Source organism: Octopus bimaculoides, chromosome 12 (genome assembly GCF_046866305.1).
Source record: "Octopus bimaculoides isolate indiv1 chromosome 12, ASM4686630v1, whole genome shotgun sequence".
In the NCBI taxonomy this organism is placed as follows: domain Eukaryota; kingdom Metazoa; phylum Mollusca; class Cephalopoda; order Octopoda; family Octopodidae; genus Octopus; species Octopus bimaculoides.
In genome coordinates this window covers 37493007-37518441 of record NC_142939.1, presented here as the reverse complement: position 1 = coordinate 37518441, position 25435 = coordinate 37493007, and the positions used below count along the sequence as shown (strand labels likewise).

The following is a 25435-nucleotide window of genomic DNA, read 5'->3' as shown; positions in this document are numbered from 1 at the left end:
AGCCGGTCTACTTCAGGGCACCCATTTTGCCTTGATCCCAAAGTCGCTAACTACTAATCTATGTTGTGGGGTACATTCTTTGCCAGGGAAGGTTTTGGCATTTATAAGCCTCCCTCTTTCTCTATTTCTGGCGAGGATGTAGTCGATTTGGCTAGATGAAAATAAAAATAAAAATAATAAAGTAAAAATAAAAATAAAAATAGATGAAAAATGAAAATATAAAAATATAAGGCACATAAAAAGCCTACAAACAGTATATAAAACCATATAAATAGTTTTAAACACTCCAATACAGATGCCTGTGCCTGCATACATAACCATACGTAGATATCTATGGATACAAAAGCATAGATAGATGAGTACATATGTGTGCCCAGATGCACATACACAGATGGCTGTACATGCACACCAAAATAGTCAATAGTCACTGTCACCACATCTAAGGGGGACATACACATATATATCTATCCCCTCACACGTACATACATACATACATATATGTATACACAAATATTCCCATACATCCAAGATCCCTGGTATGAATGTCATTCATTGCGTTTTGAAAGCTGTTTACATGTTAAAATTTGTTGGGTGCAAGCGTGTCAGTTCTGTATGTGGTGGATGGGTCTATGTGGAAATTATTTCTAGAGGAGTTATTGATACTCTAATAGTAATAATAATAATAATAATGATGATGATGATAATAACAGCAACAGCAACAATAACAACAACAATAACAATAATAATATGCCAACTTTTTGAACTTTATGATGAGGTACTCCATTATTCTTCCTGTGGAGAAGATCAGGTCATTCCAGTAGTGGGTATTAGAGATTCTGCTGCTATTTAGGGAGGGGTAATTTCTACAGTTAATTCCTCTCATCTAATTGGACAACTATTGTTTAAAACTATCTAGGCTTAGCTACGGTTGGATAGACACCAACCGTTCAAGAGGGTTAGGGCGCGCATGCATACGTACACATACACACACACACACACACACACACGCGCGCATGCTATATATATTTATATCTATATATACATGTGTACATATATGTATATATATACACATATACATACACACGCACACATCCCTTCATTTCACTATATACTTATATAGATGGAGTGTATATACCAATACAAGGATTAGATGAGTTATTGAATAGATTATTAAGAAGCCTATATGCGGATAGAAATAAATAAATAAAAATAAATAAGTAACTATCCTTATGTATATATACACGCTTACATGACCACACTAGAATAAGAGGTAAAGTAACAAGACAAAGCCATAATGTATTAAAACTATAAGACTACTCATAATTCACTTTATGGTATGTTGGCGTTAAATTGGATTAAGCCTAACGGTTTCTATGCCTGATAGAAGGATTCTATTTTTAGTAGATTCACTCAACTAATAAGCCATTATGGTAGTTATTTATAAACTTAGTGATTCATGTGTAATTGTATTTCATTATTTCTACTGTTAGGTTAATACATGGGGCGTCAATTACTATAGAGATCATAGTGAATGGGGGTGACCCTAAGATTTGAGTATCCTACCTAACTAACCATTAACTTACATAATTAATTATCACTGTTATTGCTGCCACCACCATCACCATCACCATACCGTATCCTACATAACTAACTAGTTAATTAATACATTGGTTCAAATGAGTAGATAAGTAAACAATAATTGACTAAACAAACAATCGATGAATAAAACCGTCCAAACCATGGCAGAATATCGTTGAGTACCAGAGACCCTAGTACGTAGAAGACAGTTACTCCCACATCCTCATATATACACACTCAAAATGTACATACACACACGCATATATACAGGTGCATAAACATCTACAAGCACACGATATTCCCATGAATGATTGTAAGTACATGGGTATGCACATACCCACACACAGACATACATACACATATATACATGCATATATATATATACACCAATAGACACACCCATTCACACACATATATATATATATACATACCTATACATACACCCACATGTATATGCATATATACACATGCATATACACACCCACATATACTCATATATACATATGTATTTACCCTCACATACATGTGCATACAGACACATACATATACATACATATTTATATATATATATATATATATATATATATATATATATTTATATATGTTAATTCTCTAAATGAAGTATTAACAGTAACTGCACGATAAAGTATAGTATATTGCCACTTAAGTGTGGCTGACCCCTAGGGGTGGATGTGTTCGTGCTACAGATCATAGTGAGAGGGATAACTTCCCTTGGCAAACAGGACACAGTCGTGTGTCGATAAGCCAGCTGGAGGAGATGTCCTCCTGGGGCTAAAAGCAACAGTAACATACACCCCTAGGGGTCAGCCACACTTAAGTGGCAATATACTACACTTTATATATATATATATATATATATATATATATATATATATATATATATATACTAACAAGCAAATAGGTGAATACACACAAGAGGAGCATTTATAGTAATAAAAACAACAATACCAATAGCAATGTGCATACATATACACACATATATACTAACAAATAAGTAAATACACAAATGAGTACACACAACAACAACAGCAACAGCAATAACAACAACACATATAGATACATCTATATGTGCATATGCACACACCTATACCTATAGATACCTATATCAATACAGAGGTAGTACTTACAGTACTAACTATTCTCTTGTGTATGTATGCCTACCTCAACGTAAGTATATCAGACTAGATATATATACTTATTTATATATATGTCTACTTAATTATCATATGTTAGCTAATATAATGTCAGTAAGGTCTTATTAGTTATCATTAAACCAGATGTGGTGCTATAGTACTAGGTTTCATTTATATTAAGTATATATATGCGGATAACACAATTTGATCTCACATAATATAGCATAGAAATAGTGGTTAGCTTAAATAAATACTATTAAATCAGGGGCGGTATCTTTATATCAAGTTCTACTTGAATTTAGAGAAGTTGTACCCAATTTTATGAAGGCATGAAACGTTACGTTCCTTCAGATTGTTAATAAGCAGAATTTTGGCCCTAATTAGGAAAAAAATTTCATTTATGCATAATAAGCATTTTTTATTTTTATTATTGTATGCAGGTGCAGATGTTAATATTTCCCAGTCTAGGTTAAAGTTAATACCCTTATCTTTGAGTTCCCATATATAGCTGCTTAATCCGGTAGAATTTCTTCTGTTCCTGTTCCTAAACGTATAATTGTGATAATTAAGTCTTTGTTTCATACTATTTTTAGTCGCACCCACGTATACCCTATTATCATATTTTGTATTTACTACACATTGGTATACTACCTCCTTTCTCATGCAGCTATTTCCAAGCACGCAATTTTCACTTATTCTACAATTACAAATCTTACTTTGGTGCACATAGTTAATGTGGTTGGTGTTAAAATTTGCCATGCTATTGCTATTTATTCGGTTTTTGTTGATCCCTAAGACGCTGTTATTCCTAATATTATTGTTGTTAGCAATGTTAGTATTCCTACCATTATTATTACTCTTAATACTTCTATTGCCACTTGTACTATTATTATTATTACTATTGTTTCCATTGTTTATATTAATGTTATTGTTTCCAGTATTAGTATTAGTATCATCATTGCTATTGCCATAATTATCATTATTATAGCTAATATTGTTGCTATATATGTTTGTGCTGTTTATGTTATTGTTAATTGAGGAGATTATGGTAGCCAGGTTGTGCATTAGGCTATATCCTATTCTTACTGTCCTTTTATTGATTAACTCCCAATATTTATTCTTTCCTCTTACAAAGTGTTTATTGATTATACTGAAGATAGTTTTTACTATGTCATTTTTGATCTGCATGGTGAAGGGGATTATTAGCCACAGAGTGTCTACCCCATTATTGTCCTTATAAAGGTTGCCTAAATTATGTGTGGATCTTCCGGTATTATACTTGCTAATATTGTATTTAATATTATTCTTCATGTTACCATTTTTGTTGCTGTCATTCCTATCATAACTATTGTTTTTAAAGTTATTATTTCGTCCACTATTATTATCAGTATCATCCTTATTATCTCCATTACCAACAACTCTATTAGCAATGCTCTTATTCCTATTGCCTTTGTTACTATTATTTTGCACTGATTGTCTTATCCCATTTTTAATATTTTTCCTATTACTATTACTAATGTCATTATTACCCCTACTGTTGTCGCAACAATTATTTTTGTTTTTATTTCTGTTTTTGGCAGTGCTACATTTGGCAAAATCATTTCTTTGTGGGTAGTTGTTTCATCCCGACTATTCTGGTTATTATTGTTATTGGGGATGGTTACTAGAACTATTTATATACCTTATATTAGAATTTTCCTTTATATACGGCTCATGTAGTCCAGTATTTAGATTGCAATTTACATCTAAATAATTTATAGAATAGTTTTCATCTTCAATAGATATGGATAGGCCAAACCTATTAAAGAATTTGTGTAGGTGTTTTTTAAGTAATTAAAGACGCCTATTCGAAATGTTTTCAACCAAAAATAGTGCGTCGACTCTATATAGACCGCCAGTTAATTCAGGGAATTCCCTACCTATATTGTCTAATATATAAAGACCTACCAGGTCAGTCATTTCCGCCGAGTCCGGTGATCCCATCATAATATCAAAGAGGTTGTGTGTGTCCTTTCGTTATCAAATTCTATAACAGTCTTCCGGGCAGTGAGTATTACTTTTCTTTCCCTCATACTAAGGTTAGTGTGTCTTTTTGCAAAAATGAGAGTGCTATTGAGGACTACTGGGTTTGTAGATGCATAGTTTTGAATATCAATTTGGATTAGTCTAAGGTTACGTCTATTTCTTATCTGTATTTTGGAGAACCAATTCAATGCTCCTTGTGTGTTATTCCAGAAGTTAAGTTTGACCCTATTGCTAATTGTTGGTAGGTACTTATCCAGTATTACTTTACTAAGTTTTCCGAAGTCCGATTTGTTGGGACAAATTAGTCTAACCTGTGTTTTGTTGGGGAAATTCTCTTTGTGATCCTTAATAGTTATATAGGAGTAAATGGTTCAGTTTTATCACCTAGATTAAAATCCAGCATAATATTCCTGGCTTCCAAGTTTAACTTTCTTAGGTACAACCTTATATTTTTTCATTATTTCCCTATATATTAGTTCATGGTATGTGTCTGTTTCAATATTATATAAGTTCCCTGTTTTGTCTGAATGGGTTAGAATACCATTTTTGGTATCTAGAGTTGTTATCAGTTCTTTCAACTTTCTTTGGTAAAGATTATGCCTGAGGGGGTGGTTCTTAAACTTGATGTTTTTCACTATATTCCATAGTTCCTGTTCAAAATCATCCAAGTGCTTGTTGGCTGGTGGCGCTTTTCTGGATTTAAATATATGTTTAGTAAGTTCCTGCATTTCATTGTCATTATTTCTGGTGAAGTGGTGATCGTTAAGAGTTTCTGGGTCCAACTGGGAAGTTTTCCTATCCTGATGATGTATCCTCCAGCGTATTCTATGAATGAATTCATTTATTCTTAAGATTAGTTCTTTAATATATGTGCCCTTAGGTGGGATAGGTATGTCTTTAAATGATGAGTCCATCCATATCAGATCCATTTTACCAACAGTATTCATTTTGAAGGTCTATTATATTATATTATATTCAAATGTATAAACACTTTCATAAGCAATGTTGCACACAATGCAAAGATCTGCTATATACAGAGAAGGAGTAATAATAATAATGATAATAATAAATCGTCCTCAACAAATTATAATGCAAGAGAGTTAGGGGTTGAGGCTTCAAACCACTAAGAGATAGTATCTATCCAATATACTGCTGGGAGGGTACCCAATTATTGTTACACTAGTGTTATACCAAGTGCAATAAGTGGGTGCAGGTAAAAGGGGGTTATTTTACCCTAAATTTATATAGCAATAAGAAAATGGAGGAGAATATGCGGTATCCATCGACTTGCAGACAGTGTGTTCCATTGATTGATTTGTTTATTTTATAACTAAAATGACAAAAACCACAATATACAGATGCTCATGACATACCATGTCATATTAACAATTAAGGTTAGAAATATAAAGTACATTTAGCAATTGGAGAACATACAAAAACTTACAGCTGTTTCGGCCCTGCGTTGGCATGCCCCATTCTATCTCTATAGCTCCTGTGCGCCGGAGTAATTAGCAGATGAAAATGATGTAATGGGGGTACATGCATGATTCCCTAGGCCTCTTCAGAGATTCATAAAATCAATACAAATATAAATAAAAATAAAAATAAAAATATATGCGTAGGAGTGGCTGTGTGGTAAGTAGCTTGCTTACCAACCACATGGTTCCGGGTTCATTCCCACTACGTGGCACCTTGGGCAAGTGTCTTCTACTATAGCCTCGAGCCGACCAAAACCTTGTGAGTGAATTTGGTAGATGGAAACTGAAAGAAGCCCGTCGTATATATGTATATATATATATATATATATATATATATATATATATATATATATATATATATATATATATGTATATATATATATATGTGTGTGTGTGTGTGTATATGTTTGTGTGTCTGTGTTTGTCCCCCAACATCGCTTGACAACTGATGCTGGTGTATTTATATCCCCGCAACTTAACAGTTCGGCAAAAGAGACCGATAGAATAAGTACTAGGCATCCAAAGAATAAGTCTGGGGTTGATTTCCTCGACTAAAGGTGGTGCTCCAGCATGGCCACAGTCAAATGACTGAAACAACTAAAAGAATAAAAGAGTAAATGCAGAATGATGAGAATATATATATATATATATATATATATGTATGTATATGCGGCGTAAATGCAGAATGACGAGAATATATATTTATATATATATATATATATATATATATATATATATATATATATATATAATATATATCAGGGGTGTGCGGTGATCTTTCTTTCTGGCTGGGGAAGCAATGACCAAAATTTTCTGTCACACACACATTTGAATCAAATTGACATATTCATATACAGCTTTTTAAAATAAAAAAAATCACATTTTATATTAAGGGTATTCTGTAATTTCAAAAAGTATAAAATATTAGTTGAATAAACGCAGAAAACTACGCACATGTTATCTTTTCACTGTTTTTCAGATGGAAGCTGAATGTCAGCTTGCTTCCCTTTTCCTATGTAAATGCTATATAACAATGTAAAATTATGTATATCATAGGTATTGCGAACTAACAAAAACTTAATCTAAGAGTATAAGTATTTATTAGTATTTAAAACTATTTGTTATCTGCTCTAACTAGAAAAAAGTTGTCTTTGTGGCATTTTTATCGGAAAAAATGTTAAAATATTACACCGAAAAAGATGCAACAACTTGTGTTGCTTCTCTTGCACAGATTTTTTTTTGTGTCATCTACCACTGCTTGTTGTCTCATGCTAATTCCAACAAAAAAAGTCTGAAGCCTATGATGTCATGTAGTTTATATTAATTTTACAGAACATTAGAAGAATAGTCTTATGAAAAATAAGCAATATAGTTTCAATTTTGTTTCCATAATTTTAAAGGGAACTATTGCTTCCCTTGCTTCCATGGACCACACACACCTATGATGTATACACATACACACACACACACATACACACACACACACACACACACACACACACACACATATATATATATATGTATGTATGTCTATATATATATATATATATATATATATGTGGAGGCGCAATGGCCCAGTGGTTAGGGCAGTGGACTCACGGTCATAGGATCGTGGTTTCAATTCCCAGACTGGGCATTGTGAGTGTTTATTGAGCAAAAACATCTGATGCTCCACGAGGCTCTGGCAGGGGGTAGTGGCGAGCCCTGCTCTACTCTTTCACCACAACTTTCTCTCACTCTTTCTTCCTGTTTCTGTTGTACCTGTATTTCAAAGGGCCAGCCTTGTCACACTGTGTCACGCTGAATATCCCCAAGAACTACGTTAAGGGTACACGTGTCTGTGGAGTGCTCAGCCACTTGCATGCATGTTAATTTCACGCGCAGGCTGTTCCGTTGATCGGACCAACTGGAACGACGGAGTGCCAGCAACAACATATATATATATATATATATATATATATGTGTGTGTGTGTGTGTGTGTGTGTGCGCATATATATATGTATATAAACATACACATGTCTATACTGTAGAAAACTTATAAATAAATAAATTTTTGGATGTGAATAAATTCTCCACTCTTCTCTTCATTATCAATGTTATCAAATACTCTACAGAATATTTGCAGTTCTGAATAGAGACACAGAATTACCCAACAACTGAAGTTACCTGTGCCAGTATCTTTTTCTAAGCTTGAGTACTATATAATGGATCATGGTGGTTAGCTGGCATCTAAACCAATTAGAGAGATAATACGGCATGCACCATGATAACTTATTCCTTCGATACTCTATTCAAAGTAGCCCTCATTCTTTAATGAACAAATAAGGTGGAATACCAAAGAATGGAGAGAATTAATATCAATGCATCCCTTAAAGCTATTCACCAAAGAAAGAATATATTAAACACCTCATCTACATAAACAACTCTTTCATACACAGATTGAAATGGCGGGTGCACTTCCATGACAAAAAAGAGGCAAATCCTAACAACAATGCAACAGATAACATGCAGCAAATTTCTAAAACGAGAAAATACCCACCATCAAACCAACACTAGCCACCTTCGAAGATGAACTGTGAAATATAGTAATGAACATTGAATTCCATAAATTCCCCCTTAGAAGAAATAAATATATTCAGAAACTACACTCCCTAAGAAGCTTAAGAAGGAACAAGGAATTTTAATGCATATGGATAAAATGGGTGACTTGTACCATTTAAACCAATACCGACACACTACTCAAAAAAGAAGTTACTAAAAGTTATAAAGTCACGAATCCTAGCAACCTTACACAACTTAACCTGCAAGCTAAAGGTATTATGGAAAAATATAATTTAGAAGATAAAACTGAATGTTATGAACCTAAAACCCCTAGAATTAATCATAAGGACCACAAAACCAACTTTTGCTCTATCTCTACTGTTAAACACATTTGCTCCTCTAAGTTGGACCTTGGTAGGATAAGTAAGCATATCATAGATAGTTACATACCTACACTTAGTAATGCCATTAAGCTTAAACTATGGTCTAGTTCATATGAGGTAACTGACTGGTTCACTAATCTCTCAGATAAAAATAAAGCAAGATTCATGCAAATAGACATAACCTCTTAAATAGCCTCTTAAATAAGACACTCATGTTTGCTATGAAAAGCTCAAGTAGCTAGGAAACCAATTATCAAATTTGAGGGAAAGTACTGGGTGCAAAAGGATAGACCTGAAATGTTCGATATAACTATGGGACTGACAGACTCTGCACAAGTAATGAACTTGGTAGGGATATACATTTTATTTTGCCTGTATAAGGAACTCCCTGAAATAGGAGTAGGTCTATACAAGGATGATGCACTTTTCACCCTGTTTAACCCTGCCAACCAGGACATAGAAAAATATAGGAAAAATTAAAAATTTTAAAAAAAACATAGGACTTTCACTATCAATAAAAGAGGAGCATAGTTCAATAAATTTTCTTGACATTAGTTTAGATCTAAGCACAAACATATACAGGCCATATCACAAGCCTAATACAAACCTTAGATACATTCATGAAAATAACAATCACCCAAAATGCATAACCTGTTCTATAGTTGAAAGCACATTACTAACCTCTCAGCAAATGAGGAAGTATTTAAACTAAATCAGGACTTCTATAATTTAGCATTAGAGAATGGTTGGATATAGAGAAAAATTAAAATTCTATAACAATAGTAATAATAGAAATAATAAATGTAGTGGGATGGACCATCCTAGCAATAACCAAAACAGAATACATAATATGAAGAACACCACTAACCACCAAGTATGGGCAGAAGGGAGAGTTAAAGATAGAAAGTCTGTACAATTAGAATACAATAAGAATACCTAAAACCAAAAAGCAAAGTAGAAATTTACATGAATTTGTGCCAAATAGAGTGCTAAGTGATTTAGGTAACAATGGACTTACCAAGAGGTCCCATTCAGATAGGGAAGGCAACCAATATGTAAGCTCTGCCAATAGTACTACACAAATAACTAACAAATAGGAATGGCTGTGTGGTAAGTAGTTTGCTTATGAACTACATGGTCCCGGGTTCAGTCCCACTGTGTGGCACCTTGGGCAAGTGTCTTCTACTATAGCCTCGGGCTGACCAAAGCCTTGTGAGTGGATTTGGTAGATGGAAACTGAAACAAGCCTGTCATATATATGTATAAAACAATGTTGAAATAAAAACCAGTTAAATAGGTTACTCACTTTCATGAAAAGCTTAGGTAGGAATAGAAATACATACCATAATAACATAGATCCCTCTAGTAATATCGAGTAGTATATAATTCCCTTCAGAAAACAAATAATTTCCAATATACCTAAAGTGTTCTATTTGGCATTGACTAAACATTTTCTGAAAGACAGTAAATACTATAGCATATTTAATAAACGTAGCCTTTTCTAATAGCAGAAATCAGGTACAAATTATAGTAGATTAATCAGTTTCCATATAAACAATAATAACCTAATAATAATTATAAATCAATAAATAGCAACAATGTCAACATGAACAACCAAACAATAAGTAACCCAACTAGGTATCAGGATAGGAACTATGGTTTGACAACCAATCAAAGGAAAGCTACCTGAACAAACTCCTGCATTAGCCTGGAAGGGAAGGTGTGAATCCTAGACAACGCAGTACTCAGAATGTTATCTAAGTGGGAAAGAGTAATACTTCAGAAGATACATAGGAGAATTTAGAAATTACCTCCTGTGAAACTGAAGTCGAAACTATTAATGGAAGCAGTAGAACTATCGAATGCAATTTCACAAGGAACAGGATTTGCCTGCTTAACTCTAATTGTAGGTATGAAACTATTGTATACATATGTAAGGTTACCTCAAAGAATAGGGAGTACTTCTATATTGGAGCTAGATCATGTTATATCAAACAAAGAGTTGCTAATCATTTAAATTTGTTTAGATATAGGGACAAAATGAATACTGTTAGCCTTAGTAAACTAATTTAGGCACTAAAAGATAGTAACAAAGTATATTCCATTGACTGGGAAATAATTAGTAAGGTAAAACCTTATAGAATAGGTGATAATAGATGCAACTTTTGTGTAGAAGAAAGGTACCGTATTTTCACTTCTAAGTTTACTCTTATAAACACAAGACATGAACAGGTTCTAAGATGTCCACACTTGAAAAAATATACATTTAAACAATTTAAATAAACACAACTCACCATTTATAGTAATTATGCTAGTTACAATAATGATTATAGTAATAAATGATATTTATACTAATATTACTACTACTACTAATAATAACAATAATATTGAGAGTATAAACCCAAAATAAGTAAATAATGTACTCCATACAGTAATATGTAAACAAAACTGCTAGGATTAACTGAAATCTGAATAAATATTTTTTTATAGCCATGCTTCAACTGTAATACCAGCAGAGGTTTTAGTTATTTTGGGTTTATACCCTCAATATTATTGTTATTATTATTATTATTAGTAATATTAGTATAAATATAAGACCAGTATTCCATCAAATATAAATAGTAACACTATTACCTTCAACTGAATACCAATGCAGGATGCTTGTTTGAATCAGTTCATTTTGAAAACATTGTGAATGATGGACTCTTGATGAAATTGCCATGACTAAAATGTATAATTGCATACAAAACAATGTGCAGTCACTGCAGTCAAAATATATGTGGGTCAGGTGTATATGCTGTAGAAAACTTTTAAATAAAGAAAATTTGGATGTGAATAAAACTCTGCTCTCTTCTTCATTATCAATGTTATTAATATATATATATCAAGCTGTTAGATCAGGTAATGAAAGTCATGGAGAGGGTCATAGCTCAACTAATTAGGGAGCGAATCAGTTTAGATGAGATGAAATTTGGGTTCGTGCCAGGGAAAAGCACCACTGATGCTATATTTCTGGTAAGACAGCTGCAGGAGAAATACCTAGCCAAGGATAACCTCTGTACCTGGCTTTTGTTGACATGGAGAAAGCCTTTGACAGGGTCCACCGATCCAGCATCTGGTGGTCAATGAGGAAACTTGGGATAGAAGAATGGTTAGTGAGAGCTGTGCAAGCCATGTACAGAGATGCTGTCAGTAAGGTGAGGGTTGGCAATGAGTACAGTGATGAATTCCGGGTAGAGGTAGGGGTCCACCAAGGTTCCGTAAATGGACCAGGGTTCTGTTCTCTAATGAGAAAAAATGGAAATTAGATGTCTCCGATGGGGACATTTATTACTGGGAAGATAGATGTATACAAGATTCTACTTATTTCAAGTGACAAAACAGCAGAAGAGTTCTTATGGTGTGGGGAACAATGAGAAGACACTGGGAAGATGCCACTTGTCATCATTGATGGCTGTCTCAATGCTGCATGATACATTGATATGTTGGATGGGGCTCACATTGATGAAGAAGGAAAAAGGCTCCATGGTGAGAATTTCATAATTTCAACAGGACACTGCTCCTATTCATAAAGCAAAGGTAACTTTGGATTTCCTCCATGCAATTGAGGTTGAAGTCATTCCATGGCCAGCAAGAAATCCTGACCTTTATTCTGTAGTCCATGGGTCGGCGAACAGGGGTAAATTACCCTAAGTGGGGTAAAAATGAAATTCTTGGGAGTAATGAGAACTCATTAGACATAAGTAAAATTATACAAAAAAATGTGCTCTATGTTACAATAGAAATTTTTCTTCTGGCATGAGGAGGCAGTCAAAAAGTTTCTGCCTTTTGCAACAACCTGCCTTTGAAAACAAAGAATTTCCACTCTAATGAACATAAAAACAAAACAGAGTAATCAACTGGACCCTGAAGACTGTATCCTAATTGCTCTGGCATCAAAATGCCCTGGTTTTGATGTAACTGTAACAAAAATGAAACAACATCATTTCTCCAAAACCTGAAGTGTATAAGATTCAAGAAAAATCCTTTTGTTTCACAATGAGGATATTAATTTATTTTATTGAATTTGTTTTATACTTTTTATATTTATAATTGTATTTTCCATATAAATAGATTCAATAAACCTTTTGAATTCAAAGAATCAATGATCTTCCTTTCAAAAGTAATGTCAACATAAATAAATATATTTTGGAGTAATTGGTTAAAAAAGTTCCCTGACCCATGCTACAGAGAATGCCTGAGGATATCTCACAAATGTTGTCTACAGTGAAGACAAGCAATATTCACCTGCTGATGAACTTGAAATGGCAATAAAGAAGACCTCAGAAGAGCTTCCATTCGATCTGCAGCAGAAGTTGATTGGGAGCATGAAATCGCATGTTTTTGAAGTGATTTAGAAAGGCGGTGGTCAAAAACACTATTGTCGATGTATTGCATGAGAATATCATTGAAATATAACATAATTTCCCTGTTTTGCATTATTTTTTACATTATTCAACCTGGTGTTATAGTTTTGAGCAGGGGGTTTCTGGCTCTGTATGTTTTTTTTAATTATCTAATTTATTTTTGAATTTCAATGAATCTGAATATTGCAATGCCTTCTTCTATTCCATTTCTTACTTAGAGGTGAGTTTTATGAATTTGGGCAGTATAGTTCACCAGTAAAAACAGACAGTGCTCTGGCTTCATAGTTTTGAAAAGCAGTTTAGTCGTACATATAGTTCAAAAGAAAATTGGAAATTGTGATATTATTGCATTTACTAAAGCAGCATAATTGAAGTAAATGCGTATCAATTGAGAATCAAAAGCTGATGTCTTGTTTTAAGTGTTTGCCACAAATTAAATTAAAATATTTATTTCAAACTTTGGCATAAGTCAGCATTTTCCGGGGAAGGAGTAAATCAATTACAACCCCAGTATTTAACTGGTACTTATTTTAAATAACCCCAAAAAGGTGAAAGGTGAAGTCAACCTCAGTGGAATTTGAACTCAGAATGTAAAGACAGATTAAATATCACTAAGTGTCTTTCTCAACACAGTTCACCACCTTATTAATATGAAATATTAAATGACTAGAATTCTGTTGAAGATGTGAAATAATTGTTTAAAGAAAAAACATCTAATGGTTGTTAAAGAAATTAGTTTTGTTGAAACTGTAAAATTACCTTTACATTCTGACACTTGAATTGCTACAGAAAATTTTATAGTAGATTTTTTACTTTTTAAGTTTTTAGTTTTTGTCAAGTATGACAGAGACGTTAGGTCATGAATACAATAAATCCAATAGTAAACTATGGATAGCTCCATTCATTTCCATGTGACATCACTATCTTTCTCAGTCAATTCTATATAATTTTCAGTCGAGAAGCTTTTCTTATATTATGCGTGTAATATACTGTAGTACAATAATCTTGATAATTAAATAGAATCTCTGTTTTTTTTCTTTCTCTTCCTTCCTAACTGTTTACAGGGTCGTAAATACTGTGGTCCACATGGTAAAATATATGCAGCCATTACTATACAAAGCAACTGGCGAAGAATGAAAGACAGAAAAAAATTCCTTGAGTACCAGCGGAAAAAGTGGGCTTCTAGCATTGTTGTTGTTGCATGGACAGTACATTTGAGAGTTCAGCGATACAAGGCTCTTTTAAGACAGACAAGAGCAGACAATATAGAAGTATATAAACTCAAGATTAAGGTAATAAAGTTCAACATTGACTTTGTTGTACATTCAAGATGCTCTTCTTTTTTGAGTCTGAAGGACATTTGTCACACATTTTAGAACTATTTTAAATATATTATCAGTAATAATCATGGGCCTATTAGAATTTGTAGATTATTTGAAAAGTTGAAAGCCATCCCCGTTGTCATTATCCTCATCATGATGAACATATTTATATCATCAAAGCCACCATCATTATTACCACCATCATCCAGTTTCTTCACCCCTCTATCTCTAGTTATATGTGGAAATCAAAGTCACATGATTACACAAGTTGTCTCTTCAGTGAAACAGATTGATGTCTTGCTTTCTTCTTCATTGCATATACTCTTTACTCTTTACTCTTTTTCTTGTTTCAGTCATTTGACTGCAGCCATGCTGGAGCACCGCCTTTAGTCGAGCAAATCGACCCCAGGACTTATTCTTTGTAAGCCTAGTACTTATTTTATTGGTCTCTTTTGCCAAACCACTAATTTACGGGGACATAAATACACCAGCATCGGTTGTCAAGCGATGTTGGGGGACAAACACAGACACACAAACATACACGCACACACACACACACACACACACACACACACACACACACACACACACACACACACACACATATATACACATATTCAACGCGGGGCTTCTTTCAGTTTCCGTCTACCAAATCCACTCACAAGGCTTTGGTCTGCCCGAGGCTATAGTAGAAGACACTCACCCAAGGTGCCACGCAGTGGGACTGAACCTGGAACCATGTGGTTTGTAAGCAAGCTACTTACCACACAGCCACTCCTATGCCTAGCCTTTCTCATATATTAAGTAATTATTATCTTGTAATACACTATATTTACCAAATGTATGTAATACATACATGAATACTTCAGTTATGTAAGACTGCTGTCTCTCATTAATTCTCTGAAGACAGACTCTGTCTGAAATGTTGGATTTTCCACATGCCACAGCAAGTCATTGTACTCTTTTTATCAATTTCACTAAATGATGCAAGTCTTGCTGATGCAGACCAATACCTGTCTGTGGAGTCTGTTTGAGGATATATATATACATATTTACATACACACACATTCATACATGTATTCATATTTAGTTAAATGAAGTAAGATTATTGACTGATATGTGATATGAATATTGCATATGTTTGTTCTATGTGTAAAACTAGAGTGACAAAAGAATACTTCAGCATAGATTGCAAGTTATGGAAGCTAGAGCTATCTGTATTCAATAAAACTATCCTACTATGCTTTTACAGTCCTATTTGGCATTTCAAATTGAGCACTCAAAGAAATTTGCAGCTTGGACATTAGGACTAGGAAAATACTAACATTGACTGGTAACTTCCACACCAAACATTGACAAGGTCTATATTAAATGGTGGGATGGGGGTAGAGGCTTAAAATTAGTCCAAAGTATATTTGAGTGCTACATCTTGCTACTCAGACAACTACTGAAAGTAAAGAGAGAAATGAATACATCTTGTGTGTTTAATAACATCATGAGTACACTGAGTTTACAATTACTCCATGTGATGAGTCACACAAAAGATGAATGGTCATCAATTATAGCCAGACAATCAATCTATAAACACAACTTGATGCTTACCCTGTGCCACGCATCGATGAACTGGTTGAGAAAATATCTTGTTATGAGATATTCACTATTTTTGATCTTAAGAGTGCTTGTCATCAGATTCCTATATGCAAAGATAATAAAAAAATCATGGCATTTGAAGGATGTATACTGTCTGGAGACATAAATGATATAGCTTGTTTTCAACATATCATTGAAAATCTTATCAAACAAACAAAACACAAGGATACCTTCACCTGCGTTGACAATGTCACAATATGCAAGTGCAACAGAAGAGAACATGATGAGAACTGTGAAAGATTCCTACAAGTCATAAAGACACATGGGTTCCCCTTCAATGATAAGAAATAGTCGTTGCTGCCTGGACTATCAAGCTTCTTAGTTATGAAAAGTCCAAAGGGGTAATCAGACTGGATCCAGAATGATTCTGCTGCTTATGTGAGCAACCATCTCTTCAAAATGCCAAAGCACAAAAGAGGATCATTGGGATGTTTGCTTATTATTTTCACTGGATCTCCCATTTCTCAGACAAAATTGCACTCTTGGTACACAATAAAACTTTTTCCCTCCCTGATGTTGTTGAACAGTCATTGGAAAACCCCAAGTCAAAGTTCAAAGGCACTGTTTTGGTCACCATTGATCATCAAGTGCCCTTGGTTGTGGAGACAGATGCTTAAGATATTGCTATTGCCACCATCTTAAACCAGAATGGACAACCTTACTTGTAGTGAACAGAACCTTTCTTTGGTTGAAAAAGAAACCTACACCATCATTGAAGCTCTTAGTAAATGGAAGCACTACCTTATCAATGTTGATTTTCAGTTAGTGACCAATCAATGGCTTTCATATGCAACAATGAGCACAAAGGTAAAGTCAAAAATGACAAGATGCTACAGTGGAGGATTGAGCTATCTTGTTTCAAATATAACGCTGTTTTCCAACCAGGTAAGGAGAACAAAGCTGCAGACTCTTCTACCCTCTTTGGACCTTATACAGCTCCACAATTCCTTGTACTATCCATGTGTGACATGATTGCTCCATTTCATGTGGTCAATAGTTGACTGTGGACCGGGTCGGTTGGCCACATGGAGGGAGATGAAGACGGGGACTGCAGAGGAAATCGCGAGAGTATTAAATGAGATATTCCTGGAACGAGGCCTCATGGATGAGCTACTTCTGGATAATGGCCCTGCATTTCGCTCGAAGGTGCTGAAAGAAATGCTTGATGGGTGGCAAGTCAGCTGCTTCTTCAGGGCGGCATACCAGCCAAGTGAAAATGGAGTGGTGGAAAGGCATCATCGTACCATCAAGACCTTGGCAGAGAGGGGCCACATGTCACCAATTGAGCCCGTATTTTGGTACAATATGTCACCCAGGTCAAGACAAGCTGAGGAGACGGTGCCACACAAGGCAATATTCAGGTATGAGTGGAGGCATCTGTGTACTGCATCAATGTGACCCGGGGGAGAGGAAGAGCATGCCATCGTGCAGGTCAGGGAAGAAGTTTGGGTAAAACCCCCAAATGCACGGTGTACATCATGATGGGGAAAGGGAACAATAACCTCCATCAATTCGAAGAACAACATCTCTGTCGATGGTATGCCATGCCATGTTTTGGATGTGCGGAAGATTGTCAATGCCTCAGAGGATGAAACCAGCAGCAGTGGGCAAAAAGATGAAGACAGCAACAGTAGGCAAGAAGATCAAGAAAGCAGAAGTAGGCAAGATGATGAAGCCAGCAGCAGCATGCCAGGAACTCAAGCCAGTCCTGGGGTCGCACAATGACCACAGAGGGAGCATCACCCTCCTCCCTGGTTGGCTGATTATGAAACCAGTTAAGGTGTAAGTTTGGGAGCGAGGAGTGAGTAGGAAAGCCTGTTGAGTGATCTGTAGATCAGTGGGGCATATGGTGTTTGTGGTGTTATGGACTGTGATGAGCTATGTGGTGTTGGTGGAGAGGATTGCAGATGAGGAAGTGAAGACTGCAGGGACCGGCGGAAGAGCCACAAGGGCATGCATGGGCACAAAGCACGTGCAGGCAGTTCGATGAGAGATGACACGTGTGAAAGGTTATGTTTTTATCTGGTCAGTGATCGCCCATCCCGCCATGGTCAACAGGTAAGGTCTCTGTATTTCTTTCTCCCTTTTGCTTATTTTTCTGTTGTCTTTTTCCTCCATCATGCTACAAAAATATACACAGGTAATAGATTTTATGCGTATATTAAAGGCTTACATATGTTTCTGGATAAATATTGAAGGTGTCTAGTTCCATAGTTCAATTATATTGATAAATCAATCCTTAACTGTTCTACTGAAAAAAACAGAGAACAGTCTCACACCTTTATCTTTCTCAGAGCCACAATAAACTGACTGCCAAAAGAAAGGAATTTGATCAAAATGGTATTATTTGAAAACTAAGTCATTTTAAGCAAATAGCTGACCAGTGCCACAAAGGCAACAGGGAAGGGGAGCTGTAAAAGTAATAGGAATCACAGAATTGTAAATTTGACCATGAAATGAATTGAAATCTGATATCTTCCTATATTGCTTGGGTTGTTGCAGGCAACTGGGAATACTGTATTAAAAATTACTACTACATTTTGAAATGTTAGTGGAGGGAAGGAGTTATATGTTGTGACAAAAACATGGACAAATTGAAGACTTGCTAAAGAAAGAACAATTCATTATTGACTCTATATTAAGATAATCAGTTTCCTGTTAATAATACAGATAAACAGAATTCATAAACAAACCATAATATTATATAATATAGTAACAGGAGGAAAGTTAAAATGACAGTACTTTTAAAAGGGGGTGAAGAAGATTAATACAATAATTAAAAAATAGTTAGAAAATGTAAAAGAATTTGAAATGAAAGAAAATGAGTAGAGAAACTCTTTAGAATCCTAACTAATTAAGTATGCTATTAGCACTAAAGCATTTGACCAGAAAAGTATGCTGGGGTTACAATATCAGGTTATAAGGGAAAGGAAAGGTTCATGATACTGGTAGAGTATCACCTTCTCCCATTATAATTATTTTCTGTCTTAAGGATCTAGATGGCAAAAGAAGAAGCTCACAAGCGGATGCAATTCAATAATCATTTATTGTGATTCCCGATCTTGTGTCCCATTCTAGATGTCCATCTTCATGGCAGCACATGGCGTGATATCTCCACTCATGTGAGGTACATTACCTCTAGAGAATAACATATGTGGTTAGAACGGGTTAGAGTCCGCTGTAGCTGCCTGCTTCATTGTGTCCCTCAGCGTAAGCAACTTGGAGAAGACTAAGAGGTTGAATGTTTTTCATACCTGCTTAAATAGCCGTTGTCGAGGAGAGCCTTGTTGTTGAGTCGCGCATGGTAACAGTTGTATGTGAGATCTCGCTCTTGTCTCAAACAAGATAATGGTTACCAGCGAGATCTCGTACAAAATGGCGCTGGCTACTTGTGCCATGCCACAAGCCCCCCCCCCCCCCCCCAGGAACGCTAGTGCGAAATTAGAATGACTGGAGCAAGCACAAGAAAACAAAGATGGCCACCGATCACAAACAACAAGATGAGGTACAAAATATAATACAAAATGTGATAAGTTGAGAAGAATAATTACAAGCAATATAAAAGGAGCATGCACAAAATATTTGACAAAGTTCAATGGCAAGGCATTGGAATTGTTCAGCACACAAGAAAAGAATTGTCTGTCATAAGACAAAAAAAAGGTTAGATGTAAATAGCTCTGGTGAGTTTTTTTGACCAAGGCACAGTTTGGCCTGTCCTGGTGACATAGAGTTTATTCATGTTAAGTAGTGGTGACGAAGGTGGAAGTGTAGGTGATGGTGTGGTCAAAGGTGCACGTACAGGTGGGTGTAAAGGATCAAAAGTAGGCGTGGCTGGGGTGTCATTGAAGGGTGTGGACACCCGACCATTGATGTCGAGACTAAAAGTTTTGGGTGTGCATGATAGCACACAAAATGGTCCTTTATAAGGAGAAATGGTCCTTTATAAGGACATGAGTCCATTTGTCAATGTCCGGTGGGACATGAGAGGAAATAGACTAGTCATGCGGATGCATGGATGGAAAACTTGAGAAATATGAGCGAAGTCTGGGGACATACGACGTTGGACTAGGATGCGATGAATTGTCTGGCGCCAACATTGTACCAGGGAGTGCCAGGATGGTTCCGTAAAGGAGTTCAGCAGAGGAGAAACCTAAGTCTGCTTTAACAGCAGTGCAACAATGAAGAAGAACGATAGGCAGGAATTCTGTCCAAGACTGTGGATCAGAAGTGGTGCATAGAGCAGCCTTTAGTTGCCTGTGAAAACGTTCGACCATCCCGTTGGAAGCTGGATGGTAGCTGGTTGTACGAATGTGATGAATGCCTAGGATTCGTGACAATTCACGAAATGAAGGAAACTTTGAACTGGCATCCATGATCAGTGGTTATTTTAGCTGGGACACCAAAGCGAGCAATCCAGTTAGAAACGAAAGCGCGAGCAACTGACTCAGCAGAAATGTCCACTATTGGAATGGCCTTAGGCCAATGAGAGAAACGATCAATGCATGTCAGTATGTAAGAGAAACTGCAACTGACAGGACATGGCCCAACCAGATCAATGAGGACATGGCAAAAGCCAGTCTGTGACAGAGAAAACTGTCCAAGAAGTGCGTGAATGTGTCTGTGGACTTTAGAACGCTGGCATTTCACACAAGAGTGTGCCCAAGTGGTGATCAGTTGGCAAATATATTAGGGCAGAAAGACCGAGCCGTAATAAGCTTCACCAAGGCAGTGATGCCAGGATGTGACAGTGAATGCAAGGCATTGAAAACAGAACACTGGTGGTTTGCAGGTACAAACGGTCTTGGAGAACCGGTCGCTGTGTCACAAAGGATTGTGCCTTCAGTAGATGGAAATGGAAGATAGGCAAATTTGCAACAGGATAGCTGGCTGATCCTGCGCAATGGCAGTTAAATTGATTGCAGCAGGAGATGAAAGAGAACATACAGGGAGATGAGAAAGTGTGTCAGCAGGCATGTTCTCTCTTCCAGGTATATGCCGAATGTCACTCGTGTACTGGGTAATGTAGTCCAGGTGATGAAAAGCATGAGGCGAGTGTTTATCTGATTTAGATGACAGAGAAAATGTAAGAGGCTTGTGATCAGTATAAATCACAAAATCCCGGCCCTTGAACAGATGTAAAAAGTGACGAATTGACAGGTAGATCGCTAAGAGTTCAACATCAAACATACTCTAACGATGCTCAGCTGGCTGTAATTGACGAGAAAAAAATGCCAAAGGCCGAGTTTGATTGTTGATGGTGTGTTGCAAAACAGCACCAACTGCAGAATCCGATGCATCAACTGTTAAAGAGAGATGAGCATCAGGAACCGTATGTGCAAGCAAGGGCACATTGTAGGTGTGAAGAGGCTGAAAAAGTTGAGATGAGTGTTGGAGATGATTTTCATGTGTGTCGCTAGCTATGAGCAAATCATCGACGCAAGTGAATACAAAGTCAAGTCCACAAACAACTTCATCGATAAACCTCTGGAATGTGCTCGTTGCATTCCGCAAGCCGAAGCTCATAAACAGGAACTTGAAACTTCCAAAGCGGGTGGTAACGGCAGTTTTGGGAATGAGGTCAGGTTCATTGGAATTTGATGATAAGCTCAGATGAGGTCAACCTTGGTAAAAATGGTACAACCATGCAAGTTTACAGAAAAATCTTGAGATTCCTTATAGGATAGTGATTGGGAACAGTGACTGCATTTAAATGTCTGTAATCCCCCACCGGGTGAAAGCCTGAATCCCCTTTCCATGCCAAATGTAGAGGAGTTGCCCAAGGGCTGGTGGAGGGGTGAATAAGGCTGAGTTGATGCATTTGCTCAAATTCAGATTGAGCCTTTTTGAGCCGATTAGGAGTGAGTTGCTGTGGACGTGAAAAGATGGGTGGTCCAGAAGTAGTGATATAATGGCAAGTCGAGTGTGTGACTGTGACTGATTTGAAAGTCGGATCCACCAGCTCTGATGGGCTGTAAACAACATTAGTAGTAACCCAAGTAGGTGTAAACGAAGACATAGAATCGTCCACAAGTCTCTGTCACCTGACATCTACTAATAAGTGAAAGTGGTTTCAGAAGACCGTGCCCAGAATGGGATATGGTAGATCGGCTATAACAAAAACCTACCTAAAATCCCTTCGAAGGTTGAGATCTAGGTGTAATAAGACCTGACCATAAGTTTTCATCGAGGATAGATTAACCGTGTGCAGGTTAATGGCAAATTGCTTTGGCTTGTCTGAAGTAAGAGGCAAAGGCCAAATAGAACAGCTGGATCTGGTGTCAACCATGAATGATTTGTTAGACACACGATCCTTAACAAAGAAAGCATGATGAGATGAAAATTTGAGGGAAGAATCTGACGTGCCCAAATCTTCTGTAACTAGAAACATGTGTGTGAGAAAAAAGAATTTTTTCTTAGCAAAATTTCTGAAGTTTTGGGGTACTGTGTGCACAATGAAAGGGAAGAAAAAATTCTGTTTTTGGTCGCCAAACCTGTTGCAGTACTGAAAAAAATGTTTGTGTGCTTCTTTTTTTTTTGTTTGTTTGTTTGTATTTTTTCCTTTTTTTTTTTTGTTGCTGTTGTTTAAGAAACCGTCAACAAATGGGGGGTGAACTGGTAATGTTCTGTTTCACCACATGAGGCAATCCGAATATTGTGGTAGACAGGAATGATGACTGGAAGTTGATGGTCGGCTTGCTGGAAGTTGACGGATGGCTTGCTGGAAGTTGATGGTCGGCTTGCTGGAAGTTGACGGATGGCTTGCTGGAAGTTGATGGACGGCTGGAGTTGTGGCCATTGATTTGTTTATTAGTTGGGAGCGAGTGAAAACCACCAGTCCATGGTTTGGTTGAGGCACCTATGCAATAATGTTTGCGACTGCTGAAATCCTTTTTCTGTCGGGGTCACCATTCATGATACCAGTAGAGTATCACCTTCTCCCATTATAATTATTTTCTGTTGTAAGGAGCTGGATGGCGAAAGAAGAAGCTCAGGAGCGGATGCAATTCAATAATCGTTTATTGTGATTCCTGATTTTGTATCCCGTTCTAGGTGTCCATCTTCATGGCAGCACATGGCTTGTAATATTTCCACTCATGTAAGGTACATTACCTCCAGAGAATAACATATGTGGTTAGAGCGGGTAAGAGTCCACTGTAGCTGCCTGCTTCATTGTGTCGCTCAGCGTAAGCAACCTGGAGAAGACTAAGAGGTTGAATGTTTTTCACACCTGCTTAAATAGCCGTTGTCGAGGAGAGCCTTGTTGTGGTGTCGTGCATGGTAACAGTTGTATGTGAGATCTCGCTCTTGTCTCGGACAAGATAATGGTTGCCAGCGAGATCTCATACAAAATGGCACTGGCTACTTGTGCCACACTACAAGGTGTTCTTCTGATCTCTTTTCTAGGGAATGATTTAAAAGTTTTGTTAAATAAATGATTATATCTTGACATAAGTTAATTTCTCATGTTCAAAATATTAGACTCTGACGTAAGGATAAACAATGATTCTTTGAGACATAGAGCATTGTTCAATATTGACTGTTTGATATCATATTTCATGTTGCTATCTTTTAGTTCCCAAATAAACTTACTTAAGGTGGTCCAGCTTTCCTTATTCCTATGTCTAAATGAAGGTTATATAATTGAGATTTAAAGCTGGTTGCACAAACATCTATGTAATAATGAATAAGTTCTCCTGTAGCCACTGAGCATCTATAAACTAGGTTTTTCCTATTGCACTGGTTATCTAATGGGCAGTTTTTAAGGTCTCTATTACATAATTATTTAAACTTATTATAAACCTGGAATCAAAGGGCCTTAAAGTTAACCTAGCAAAGATAAAAGTTGTTGTTAGCAAGAAAGCAGATAAGACTTTCTTGTTGTTATGGAAATGGCTTTGTTCAATATGTAGAAAAGGAGTTGGAAGTAATTCTATTCACTTCACCGTATGTAAACTATGGGCACATAAGAGATGTAGTTTAATTACAGGTAGATTAGCTGATAAAGTTGTCTTTGTATGTGACATTTGTGAAGGAACAATAAGCACTAAGGACAAGGGAATTAGACTCTCTCAAATACCCCAGAAGTCTCTCTTGAGGTTGTGGATAATTTCTGTTACCTAGGTGACCAAATTAGTAATGGTGGAGGATGTTCTGAAAGTATTGTTTCTAGAATAAAAATAGGATGGAGGAAGTTCAGAGAGCTTTTAACCCTATTGGCAACAAAAGGACTCTCTCAGAGTGAAAGGTAGATTGTATGATGCTTGTGTACAAACGGCTATACTCCTTGGTAGTGAAACCTGGGCTCTGAATGCAGAAAACATGAATAGACTAGAGAGGAATTAAAGTAGTATGCTTTGTAGGATGTGCAACATCAGGGTGCATGTACAACAAAATACAGGTGTGTTGAGAGAAAAGTTGGGTATAAGAAGAATCAGATGCAACATGCAAGAAAGAAGACTATATGTGATGCGTATGAATGAAGACAACTGTGTAAAGAAGTGATGATCACTGAGAGTGGAGACCAAAGAAGACATGGGATGATGTGGTGAGGACCAATCTCTGGTTGTTGGGTCTCACAGAGATGTCAATGGATCAAGATATCTGGCAGTATGAGGTTCTTGAGAAGATCTGCCCACTTCAGCAAAACTGAGTTCTAGAAGCACTATGGCTTCCACTCACATGTAACAATAAGACTTTTTCCACACTGTACCCCAACAAACCAAACTACATCCCTCCTTTTCCTCACATTTCCTCTTGTCATGCACTATACTTGTGCTTACCTCTTTGCATTCATGTGACGTCTCTACTTCCTACTCATGCACCTTGGCAATACCCTACCATCTATATTCCGACCCCATATCTTGAAGGTATGCCCTTTCACTTTGCTACCACTTATCT

The 25435-nt window shown here is 36.4% G+C and overlaps 1 protein-coding gene across 14 annotated transcripts in view; it reads left to right on the top strand.

Annotated features, from left to right (window-relative positions):
- Positions 1-25435, top strand: part of LOC106869551 (IQ domain-containing protein H) — a 637089-nt gene that overhangs the window by 463854 nt on the left and 147800 nt on the right. For all 14 annotated transcript variants that reach the window (XM_089360920.1, XM_089360916.1, XM_052972131.2 and 11 more), the window contains one exon: positions 14630-14857. In XM_089360920.1, the coding sequence (XP_089217046.1) occupies positions 14630-14857 (228 nt within the window). The remainder of the gene's footprint in view (positions 1-14629; positions 14858-25435) is intronic.